This window comes from Lipotes vexillifer, unplaced genomic scaffold (genome assembly GCF_000442215.2).
Source record: "Lipotes vexillifer unplaced genomic scaffold, Lipotes_vexillifer_v1.1 scaffold232, whole genome shotgun sequence".
Taxonomy (NCBI): Eukaryota; Metazoa; Chordata; class Mammalia; order Artiodactyla; family Lipotidae; genus Lipotes; species Lipotes vexillifer.
The window spans coordinates 97,061-109,023 of record NW_006793997.1 but is presented as its reverse complement, the minus strand read 5'-3'; the positions used below and the strand labels follow the sequence as shown (position 1 = coordinate 109,023).

Genomic DNA, 11,963 nt, shown 5'->3' with positions numbered 1-11,963 from the left:
AGCCCTGATCCTGTCACTTTCCCTGAGGCTGGCTTGGAGCGGCCTCATGCATAGCATTCTCTATCTGTGGCATCTTCATGGAGTCTTTGTGAGGGTTCATTCAAGGTTTCCAGAAAGGGACTTCACCCATCACCCAGGCTCTGCCGCTACATCCCCATGGCAGAACTGATGCATCACTTTATACTGGGACTCCCTGCTTAACCCTTCAGAGCAAGGGCATCACGATTTACAGCTAGAGGTGTGCTCTGGGGTGACACAGCATCTCTGCAACCAGACTGAGCATTTCCTCTAGCATCCAGGTCCCAGGGGTAGGGGTTTGTGTAGTTTTAGGCATGTCAAAGCACGTCTGCAGTGTGGCGGGGGACACGGGAGCAATGGGCACCAGCCTTCCCCAGAACAAGGTCTCCAAAAGTGGCCCCTTTACAACATGTTCCCATGCATATTGTTGAAACCGTGATGGAAGTACACCAGAGGAAGCGGGGTGAAAGCAAACATTGGTCTGTTCAATTCACTGGCAGTCAGAACAGGGAGTGTTCAGGAAGTCTGTGGGAGTTATCTTTTTACAAGCAATTCCCCCTCCCCTTCCTGCCATTGACACAGCCCCTCTTCCCTGAAGTGTGCTATACTTGTAGCCACAGAAGCACATCTCAAATTTGCTTTCAGGATCCTGCTTATGAATGAGGAAGTCAGGCCAGGCCAGGTGGCAGGGCACCCACCATGAGAAAAAGAGGAATACAAAGGCACTGAGAGTGTTAAACAAGGGAAAGCTCTTCTTTTTCTCCAAACCTAGTCAGGCCTGGAGACCGTCTATGTGATTTGGAGAGAGAATCAGCAGAGCTGAAGGGTGACTGGAAGCCATCGCCAGAGGGAAGAACACGAGCTTCAAGGCCAGATGCCCAGCTGAGCTCTCAGAACAGCCCAGCCAGGAGGACAGGCAGGAGAAGCATGGGCCAGGCCACCAGGAACACTGAAACGCAAGAGAGGACAGTCAGGTGGGCTTTGGAATTCAGCAGCCAAAATGAGGTGTCATCCCTATCTTCTGTCTTACAAGGATGACAAAGGCAGAGTATCCTTAATATTTATTTTGGGTTATAGCCCCTGGGAGGTGGCACAGGGCCATGTGGTAGAGGCAAAGCTGTCTCACCACCACCAAACAAACTTCATTTTCCTCTGAGCATGCTGGAAGGCACTTTTCCCCACCTCCTTTGCAGGTAGGTGGGACCATATGACTGAATCTGGCCAGTGGAATGTGGGTAGAAGCTGCATCTAGGCCTGGTCCTTGAAACCTCCTACATAATTCTCCCTGCTCCCTCATCCATCATCTAGGGACCAGATGCAGAGGATCCAGGAGAGGACTTGCGGGGGACAGTAGGGTTGCCAGAAGTTGCCAGAAGGTAAGAACCTGAGTTCCTAATGACTGCAAAGGCACTGAACTGCATCCTCCAGTGATTTAATGGGAAATAAACTGTTGTATAAAAGCACAGAAAGATGGGGATTATTTGTTACAGCAGCTAGCGTTACTTACTATGACTAATACCGAAGAGGCAGAAGGACAGGGAGGTTAAACATCACTACTTCTGTTGCTTGACTATTTAGCTTAGAATCCTAGCTCTGCAACTAGCTGTGCAGACCCAGGCAAGTTATTGAAGCTCTCCACACCTGAATTTCCCTGTATGCAAAATAGAAACATTACTAGCAGCTATTACTGCATGAGATTTTTGTAAGGCAAGTGAGTGAACTCATAGCAAGCATTTAGAACAGTGCCTGGCACATGGTAAACACCATGTAAGTACTGATTTTGAAAATTAGACTCTAAGATCTGGGAGGTTGGAATCATATCTCTTTTAAACATTACTGTATACTCAGGGTTAAAGAAGGGCTTGGATCCTGGATCATAGCTGCCTCATGTTGGAGGACCTGGGAGAGGCAGGCACCGCCCCTTCCACCCAATACCAGATTATAATGGCTCTCTGTCCCCTAAATTTCAGAGTAACTTGCTGATGTCCTTAGGAGGGAGGGGGAGAAGAATATCATAATTTTCAGAAACATATTAGTATATGACAACCAGCTTATAATTATGATTGTGGGAGGGCTTCCCTGGTGGCGCAGTGCTTGAGAGTCCGCCTGCCGATGCAGGGGACGTGGGTTCGTGCCCCGGTCTGGGAAGATCCCACATGCCGCGGAGCGGCTGGGCCCGTGAGCCATGGCCGCTGAGCCTGCGCGTCCGGAGCCTGTGCTCCGCAACGGGAGAGGCCGCGGCAGTGAGAGGCCCACGTACCGCAAAAAAAAAAAAAATGCTTGTGGGAGATAGAAAGCAATGATAGGTGCCCTCTTGTGGTACTCTGCTACCAGGTCAGAGTGACTGCCTCCATTTTCAGAAGGCTCCAGAATCCACTACCCACCAAGAAATTAGTCAATTTGGCAAAGTCTACTGGGAAGCCAGGCTGCTCCCGGCGCTGTGCTAACCTGAAGGACTGGAAGAAATGAATGAGATTGAGGTCCCTGCTCTCAAGCTGCTTTTGCTCTGAGCTCTAATCCCCCTCTCCAATGAGCACTGCTTTTCTGAGTGTTGTCTGAATGTTAGCACTGAGCATGGAGAGGACAACTTGAGATTATCTGGAAACTTTTAGACTGTTATCTAGTTGGAGATTTGAGGATGGGTAGAACTTTTTCATGTCTGGGTTCACCAGCATAGGCCATTTTGGGGGATAGTGAAATCTTAATAGCATTGCTTTCCCTTTGGGCCAAAATACATTTCTTAGATTTGTCTTCCTGTTGAGCTCCAATTCATCCATCAAAAGCCCTTTCAGATGTTAACACGTGCTGAAATTCTCTCCTGAACTTCTCCAATACAGTTAATTACTCTTCTGTGTGCCCCTTCTGCACTACCTACTTGCTTGTGATTTATTTGCTTATATGCCTATCTCATTTTTGCAACTGGCATTCATTTTGCCTCCAGGGCTTATTCTGCTAATATTTGCACACCTGTCTCCTTTTTCTCATTTAGTTCAAATATCACCTCCTCTGAAAAATTTTCTGACCATTTATCCATTCTGATATTCATTTTCCTTCCTATCTTGGTAATAGAACCATCACACCTTGGTTGGGCACATGGTCACCCAGGATAAAGACTACATTTCCCAACTTCCTTTGCAGCTAGGTGTGGCTACGTGACTAAGCACTGGCCAATGAGATGTAAGTGGAGGTATAAGGGGTCAGCTTCCAGGATTGTTCCTTAAAAGTCATTGACTTCTTCCAAGTTCCCTCAATCCTGGCCTAGATATAAAGATTGGTGCTCTGGCTGCCATCTTGGACCATGAAGGTGATGGCCACACCCTAAAGACTGTAGAAGGGTGAGATGGAAGGAGTCTGGATTCTTTTTTTTTTTTAGAACCCAATCCCAACTAATATGTGTGGCATGAGTAGTTCCAATCATAAGGTAGCCAAATAATTGCTAAAATGTTCACCAATTAGTGACTCAAGAGAAAGTTCCTGTTGAGGGGGGAATTCTCTGGCCAGTACAATGATTCAGGCCTTTAAGTACAGGGGAAATTGAATTGGTTAATTATTACTGCTTTATAGTAATGCCCTACTGCAGAAGGATGAGTAACTGAGGAGTTTTGTTAGGGCCAAGTGAGGGAGCCAGAGGGTCTCCTTTGGTAGTTAGTTAGCTTATAAGAAGCCCTTATCTACTGCAAATAGGAGAGTGGATACAGCTGAAGAGCAAATTTGGACGCAATATAGTTGCCAAGCTTAAATGATGGTTGAATGGTCTGTCTAGGCAGCTTTGCTACGATGTCAGAGTTCTGGCTGGAAAAACCTGGGGACTGAGGAACATGGGATGAGATCATCTGGATAGAGGCTCCTAAGGATTGTGATTCTTCTGATAGCCCGGAACCAATGCCCTCAGAGCCTACCTCTCTTTATTAGGAGCTAGCCTTCCCCTATCCATGAAGTGAGTCTGGATTCTTGATGACCTCATGGTGCTGCCCTGTTAGCCCTGGATTGCTTGCCTTGTGGACTTCATTTATGCGTGAGAGAAATAAACTTCTGTGTTATTTAAGGTGGTTATTTAACCCTAACCGTGCTGGTAATTTTCTATCACATCGCTCTCCTCTATTTCTAAACTACGTTGTTAACTTTTTGTTATCTATTTCTCAACTGGAACACAATCTCCATGAGGACGGGCATCTGGCCTGTATCGTTCACCATTATAACTTCACTGCCTAGAACAAAGCCTAGCACACAGTAGGTGCTCAACAAACATTTCCTGTCTAATGACTGGCTCTCCTGCTGCACTGTGAGCGCTCATCTCTAGAGCCAGTCTAGGGTCTGATTTATATCACGGTACACAGTTCTTGGCACAGGGCCTGGCACGTAGAAGAGGCTATAACCAAATATGCACTGAATTAAAAAGAGGGAGAGTTGGGAGGGAGGGCTGTGGGAAAGGCAGGAGAAAATGATGTACCTGCAGTGCTGGTGGTTCCACTCATGACACCAAGAGACTGGGCACCTGGAGACAAGAGCAGAAGGTGAGGGTTTCCATAGTCATGCTCCACTGACTGTGGCACTGTAGCCATAGTTGCTCCAAGACCTCCTGGACCTGGCCATCACAGTCACGGACAATCCACATTGTGGAAGCATCTATTATCATGCATATGAAACTTAATCCTCCTGACAGATTTGTGAGGAAACTGTTCTCATCCCCATTTGACAGATGAGAAGACTGAGGCTCAGCAATGTCTGCCAGTAAGTGGAAGAGCTTGGATTTGAACCCCAGTCTGTCTGGTTGCAAAGTGGAAGTTCCTAGCACCTCCTCCCCCCTCCCCTACCTACCCTGTGACAACACATGAGGCAATAAAAGGACAGGACAATTCCAGGCAGAGCCTTCTTCAGGAGACAGCCTATTTACTCGTCTGGAGAATGGAAGTGGTAATAGTGCTTACGTCCTTAGACTGTTGTGAACATTTCATGTGACAATGCATATAAATGTGTTTGGTATGGTGCCAGGCACAAAGTATTATTATTACCGTTACTATTATTACTGTTATTAATGTTACTGCATCCTAATTTCTCTAGGACAAAAAAAATGTTTTCACTTTTTTGGATTTCTTGATTCTGCCATTCCAGTGCAAATAAAAACCATGACTAACTACCACAGGTTCTGCTAACCCGTGGGATGGAGGGATGAAAATTTGAGGAGTACTTGGAAAACTTCTCCTATGTCATGCCCCAGAACACTGTAACTGGATTTTGAGAAACACAGTCATTCCCCAGAAAACAAAGTTGGTTTAGGACTTAGACTGAGTTATGGGGACCTGGCAGGAGGGAAAAGGCTAAGGACACACACTCTGGAATCAGACCGAGCTGGGTTCAGTGCTAACTCCAGCTGCTCATGAGTGGGTGATCTTGGGTGAGTCACTTAATCTCTCTGAGCTTCAGTTTCTCACCTGTAAAATGGATGCATCTGGGGAGGATTAAGTGAGTCAGTGCATGCTGAGAGCCTAGCCTGATCTCTAGCGCACAGCACGTGTGGCAAAAGCGATTATCATTACCCAAAGCATCTCCTGGAAAGATGCATTCACCAGTGATGGGCACTGAGGAAGCAGAAAAAGCCCTGGGTTGTTAGGTTGGTGACCCCAGGCATCTGCAGTTAACTGTCAGCACTTGGCCAGCTGGTGTTATCACTAGGACGTGGCCACTTCTTACCTCTGAGAGTGATGGGTCCCAGATCTAAAACACGGCCTGGGTCAATAGCCACTCCTTCACTGCGGAGTTGATTTCTCGAGCAAGACTGTGGGGATGGAGAATTCTCATTATGTCAAAATGTAAAGGCACGTTCCTCTCCAGACTACTCCTGCAATGGGCAGCTCCGGCCCAAGAATGGAGCCTCACCCACTAGATGATCCTAATTCTGATGTTTGGTTTTCTCAATCTAGAGAATTCTCACTATCATGTCAAATGCACCTGGGTTTGAATCTCTTCTCTCTTTTAGCAGTTTAATTTGGGACAGATGACTATACCTGTCTACTCTTATTAAATAGTATCTTCTTGGTTGTGAAGGTTAAAAGGAAGGATGTCTGCAACACACAGGCACATAGTAAGCACTCAAGAAATGCCGACTCTTAGCAGGCAGTGCTAAATCTGGGTTAAGAGCATGGGCACTGTAGTTACACCTCAGCCAGGGTATACCCCAGCTCTGATACTTTCTAGCTGTGTGGCCCTTGGGCAAGGGACCTCTCTGAGCTCAGTTTCCTCATATGTACAATGGGGTTGCTAAAAGAATCTACTTAAAGGGTTGCTGTGAGAATTAAATTAGATAAGGCATATAAAAGTTTTAGTACAGTGCTTGACACAGAGTAAGCACTAAAAAAAGTCAACTGTTATTAAAATCATTTAAAATGTACTGGACCAAGGAAACCTAGAGGACAGGCTCTTTCATCTGATATACTTCCTGGGGACACAAGGATTGCTTACATGCGGGCTTTTGGAGGCTTAAAGTACATCCATTCATCCTTCTTTTGTCCCTCTCTTCCTCTTTTTCTCCTTCCCTCCCTTCCATCCATCCACCCATCCATCCAGCTTTCCATCTCTTCATCCATCTAACTTCCTTTCCCTTTCTCCCTTCCTTCCTCCCTTCCTCTCTCCTTTCCTCCCTCCCTTCTTTCAATCCATCCATAATTCCAATAAATTTATATGGAGGTACCAGGCCCCATGTCAGGCACTGAATAGTGGCTCAGTCCAAAGAGATACTCACCGGCTGGCACTGTTCTTTAAGGGAATTGCAGAGAGAAATCTCACAATGCAGGAAAACTAGGTCATAATTTCCAGCAAACATGAACATCTGAACTGAGAACCGGCTTTCCGATGACACCCCATTCTCTTCCACGTAGATAGTGGAATCACGTTTATTTGGGCAGCTGGGAGGGTGACAGGCACAGGGATTTAACTTCTAGAGCAACTCAGGGGGCCTGAGGCCCTTGGCTGCATATTTAATTTGTATCCAGTATAAAAATAGCATCAGAGAGAATTAAAGAGCCTCCCCACCTCCCGCCAAGTGTTTTCTCCAACCTATAACATAGACTTTTATTCCTCCAGGTTTCCTCTACAATGTTACCCATAAGCCCACACGGTTTAAGTTTCGGGGAGCACAGTCCCTGGAACGAGGCAGACTGATTTCAAATTCCAACCCAACCCACTTTCTAGCTAAGCGATCGTGAGCTGATTACTGAACCTCACTTTTCTTATCTGTAAAGTAGGGACAGGAATATGCACTTCCTAGGGTTGATGTGAGCATTTAATGAGATAATCCTTATATTCTGCTTAGTACAGTGCTTGGCATACAGCTAAACTCTATGGTAAATATTAACTAGTATTATTACCACGGTTTGAATCATGATCTATAGATATGCATTTCTCTTTGTTTTTGCTAGTTAACAATATTCAATAACATTTTGTCCCATAACACATGCTATTTTCATGTTCAGTTAGTGTTAACATCTGTATAAAAATCCCCTGTTTTTGAACTATGAACCTATTGCCAACGTTATAAAAGATACTGAAATGAAAAATAATTGGCATTTCTTTACCCTGCCCACCTATTTTGTATTAATCCTTTAAGGCTACAATTTCAGGAGTGATATTTCTGGGTCACAGGGTATGGTCATGATATGTAATACCAAATTATTTTCCAAAAGAGGCAAAAGCCAAGTTACCTAACTGCCAGGCAGGGATGAGGTGATCATTATTCTCCACCCCAAGCCTCATTTAGGCCAAAAGATAACCCCAGATTGTCCGGTACCTGTTTCTGATGATGAAATATCTCACAGGGTCATTCATGTCTCCAGTGGGCGTGGCATAGCAGTTCCTCAACACCAGGTTAAATCGGGACGTGTCCCCTCTCTCCAAGATGGCGCCCACATAGAGCATGGATTCAACAGACAGCACGACTGAAGCCCCTTCATAAGGAGATGTGTAGTTCTGGTCTTGGAAGAGGGCCATCCTGACAGTGAACTCTCCCTCCCCGTCCACACTGATGTTCAGGGAACTGAGAACAGAGAAAACACAAGAATGGAGACTTCAGGTTTTGACCAGTGAGAACAAAATCAATCAAGTCCCACACTTGTGTCGGGTTATGAAGGCAGAGGCATATCTTTGATTCCTAAATGAACTATTCAATCACTTATTTAAATCAAGCATTTACTACCTTCTAAACTTGACAAACACATGAGTCTGGCTCCAGGATTCCTACAAATTCTCCCTGCATCAGAAAGCAGACACCTCCTTCACTCAAAGAACACCTCCGTCTTCTAACCTGTAGAATAGGGCTTGGAACCAGCTCTGTGGGCTCACAGTTTTTAGCAGCAGACCTCTTCCCTGCACCCCATAATCTTCAATGAAACACCAATTTTAACAAGATAAATAAAATGGCTTTAATATTTATTTTTTATGAACCTTGGGCCCCAACACATTACAGACTGAAATCTAGAAATTGAACCAGAAGATTTCCAATCCTAACCCTGCCATTCTGTGAGCCCAGGAGGCAATAAGGGAATGGGAAGGGCACCTTGGGTTTCTGATACCCCCAGAAGGTCCCCCAGCAAGTCTAGGAATGCTGAGGAATTCCTTCAACAGGGCCCATTCCAGGCACAGCGATACAGCAGTGAACAAAAGACAAAAGCCCCTGCCCAAATTGAATTCCATCCAAATTGCTATTTGGTTCTATTTCTGGGGAGTTACAGGCGCTGTTTATCCAATCAAAGCTGATATGGCTTAAATCCCACATTCGCAGCGAAGCCTTCCTGCCCCCAACTGTCCTCCCCAACCAAGATTAGGTCAGGGACCCTTGCTCCCTGATCCCACAGCACTCTGAGCCTACCCCACACTGTGTGCATCTCACTTGTAAATAATTTTTGATATAGTTAGTTGTTAATGCCTTTCTTCCTCAAGATAAATGAAATTGTTGTGCATTTTTGTTCCTTAGCTTTGTGGTTTTTTTGGGTTTTTTTTTGCGGTATGCGGGCCTCTCACTGTTGTGGTCTCTCCCGTTGAGGAGCACAGGCTCCGGACGCGCAGGCTCAGCGGCCATGGTTCACGGGCCCAGCCGCTCCACGGCATGTGGGATCTTCCCGGACCGGGGCACGAACCCGCGTCCCCTGCATCGGCAGGCGGACTCTCAACCACTGCGCCACCAGGGAAGCCCTTCCTCAGTGTATTTAATTAACACTGTTTCATGTTGTTGTATTGTTTCATAGTAATAATCTTTAATATCCACAAAATATTCTATGCCTGCCTTGTTCATGCCGAACATCCTCATACATAATCAACAAATATTTGTGGAGTGAACGAGCGAATGAACGGAAGCTCCTGAAGGAGGTGGGCGGATCCTGTGGACATCCTAAGATGTCGTGAAGTCAGTCAGGGTTACGGGTCAAAGGGTAAGTAAGGGTCAGTGCCATACCTTACGATGGGCTTCAGGGCAGTTTGGAGGCTGACTTTCATGTCCAGCGGGTAGGCGCACTGAAAGTTGATGCTGAGGATGGTGTCTCTGATGATGAAATCGTTGACCAAGGAGAGGGTGTTTTTGTAGATGGCATGGGTTTGGTTTCTCTTTGGCATAAAAACAAGACCACATGTATGTTTATGTGGATGAGGGTACAAGAGTATCTGGGATTCAGGTCTGTGTGACTCCAGAGTTGATGCCCTCTGACCTCAAGGAGGCAATCGGCCTCTTCCCGCAGTGGCACTGACACTTTACGGGAGGGGGACTGAGGAACCCAGATCAAAAACTAGAACAATAAATTGCTGACCCTTGGGAACAGTCAGGAACCACCATGCCTGGTCCTCTGTGAACCTTTCCCACCTCATCCCTAAGTGAAATAATCATAATCATAGCTTACATTTACTGAGCTTAAGCATCAAACCTATTCTCAGCTCTCTCCTGGACAAACATGTGTAAGCTCACATACCTCTAGACGCCCATGGAGGCTAAGTGACTTGTCCAAGGGCTCACAGTTACTGAGACAGGCCCCACCAGCCCAGCTCCCGCACTCTGGCAGCAGTGGGATAAACACCTCCAGACACTCACCTCCAGAATGTTCCCGCAGGCCCCAGCCCGGGTGGGGCTGGTCACCGATATCCAGTTTTCCTCTCTTTGCATCATGCTGCTGCAGTTCCAGTTCCGGTCCTGAAGGTAGGCATGGACCTCGCCCCCGAAACCCAGGCCTTCCAGCAGACACTTGTCCAGGGACACTTTGATCTCCTTGGCCTGACAGTCCAGCTGGGGCTGCACACTGTGCACATCTGGAAAGTTGGGAGAGGGAGGTACGTAGAGTGGACAGAAGTCTGGAAGTAGCGGGTGGAGCCCACACTTTCTGCCCTTTGGCAAAGCCACCTTGCCCACCGGGAGGCTGGGGAGACTGGAGGGGGCCTGGGACCCACGTGGGATTCACACCCAGGCTTGTGGTAGGCGAGGTTGGCAAAGATGCCCCTGGTCCAAGATTTCCAAGCGTTTTGTGTGCGGGCTTGGTGAAGGTTCTCGTGTCTGGTTCCTGTTGAGCCCCAGAGCAGGTTGCCCCAAAATATGCCTAACGTTACATTGATTATTTTGAATTAAAGTTACTTAAGGAAGAGCTGATGCAAGAGGGACACTCTGACCCTCCTCTCTGTCTCCCTGAAGGCAGGAAATAAGTCTCCCCTGTGAAAGGTGCCCTCCCTGCATCTGGAGGTAGAAGGACACCCTTGTCGCCAGAGATGAGGAACTCGGGCTCCTTCTTGCCCCTCCGCTTAGAACACTCTCTCCTCTACAGCGACTGGGAGTGTGCTCACAGGAAAGCAGGCCTGTGCCCAAAGCAAGAGTCGGAGGCCCTTGTTAGAGTCTTGGAGGGAAGGAGATCATCTCAGCGGGAAGCTCATCCAATCCCCACCCAGGGCTTAGGGCTCATCTGTGGCATGTCTACCCATGGGTCACCTGACTGTGTCTGCTTACCTACTGGGATGAGAAGAACATCTCCTCCAGAGCCTGCCCATTTGGACTGCTCTGATTGGATTCTCATAAAAACCCTGCATTGTGGGTATTTTTTTATTATTATCTCATCCCCATTTTACAGATGAGGACATTAAGGCTCAGAGAGTGTAGGTGGCTTGTCCCAGGCCCCAGGCCCCACCTGGCCAATCCAGGACTGGCACAGGAGTCTGCCCCTGTTTCCTCATTTGAACACAACTTCCATACCTGCAGAGTTCTCATCCTTTGTCCCTCATGGGTCAAGCCCACTCATTCCCGAGGCCACGGTCCAGTGGCTGATCTGGAAATGTGCTCCATCCCTGCCCCGCATCCTTGCAAACTCACTGGCTTCGTGCACTCTCATCCCCTGACCTCAGTTCCATCCCTACTGACTCTGGTCCACACCTTGTCCAGACCCTCTGAAGTTCCCTCCCTCCTGCCCTGCCCGCTAGGCCAGCCCAATCCCAGCGCTCACCGGAGCTATTGAGGTCCTGTCTGCAGAAGCAGCCCCAGGTGCCGCTGACGAAGCGACACTCCTCCTTGGAGCGGCAGGTCCTCTCACAGTTGTCCTCCGTGGTGGCGGGGTCTGGGGTAAGGTGCAGAGGAAGAGGATAAGATGCAGAGCAGCGTGGACCTGAGGCCACCAAGGCCAACCTTGTCATTCTACAGGGCACGGAAGACTTGTGCCACGCTTGGTGGAAGGGTCAAGCCTCAAACTCGAATTTCCTGACTCCTAATCCAGTGAGGCGAGAACCTCGGAGGTGCCATCCTAGTGCTTTTACTACAAGGCAGACGCTGTTCCCAGTACTTTCCATGCATTAGCTCGTTCATTTCACGTGGTGACCACATGGGGGTGGGGGTAGCACAGCAGTTAAGTATTTGGATCGTGCAGCTGGGGTGCTAGGTTCAAATCTGGCTCTGCCACAATTCCAGCTCTGTGATGTTGGGAGAACTGCTGAAC

The 11,963-nt window shown here is 47.6% G+C and overlaps 1 protein-coding gene across 4 annotated transcripts in view; it reads right to left on the bottom strand.

The window, feature by feature from the left end:
- Positions 1 to 497: 497 nt before the first annotated feature.
- Positions 498 to 11,963, bottom strand: part of GP2 (glycoprotein 2) — a 15,086-nt gene continuing 3,620 nt past the window's right edge. For 3 of the 4 annotated variants that reach the window (XM_007466915.1, XM_007466917.1, XM_007466916.1), the window contains 8 exons: positions 11,478 to 11,588; positions 10,088 to 10,302; positions 9,461 to 9,609; positions 7,802 to 8,047; positions 6,758 to 6,920; positions 5,710 to 5,794; positions 4,469 to 4,513; positions 909 to 967 (listed from right to left, as the gene is read on the bottom strand). In XM_007466915.1, the coding sequence (XP_007466977.1) occupies positions 909 to 967; positions 4,469 to 4,513; positions 5,710 to 5,794; positions 6,758 to 6,920; positions 7,802 to 8,047; positions 9,461 to 9,609; positions 10,088 to 10,302; positions 11,478 to 11,588 (1,073 nt within the window). Of the gene's footprint in view, positions 968 to 4,468; positions 4,514 to 5,709; positions 5,795 to 6,757; positions 6,921 to 7,801; positions 8,048 to 9,460; positions 9,610 to 10,087; positions 10,303 to 11,477; positions 11,589 to 11,963 lie in introns of all 4 variants that reach the window. The other variant, XM_007466914.1, reaches the window with a different exon arrangement.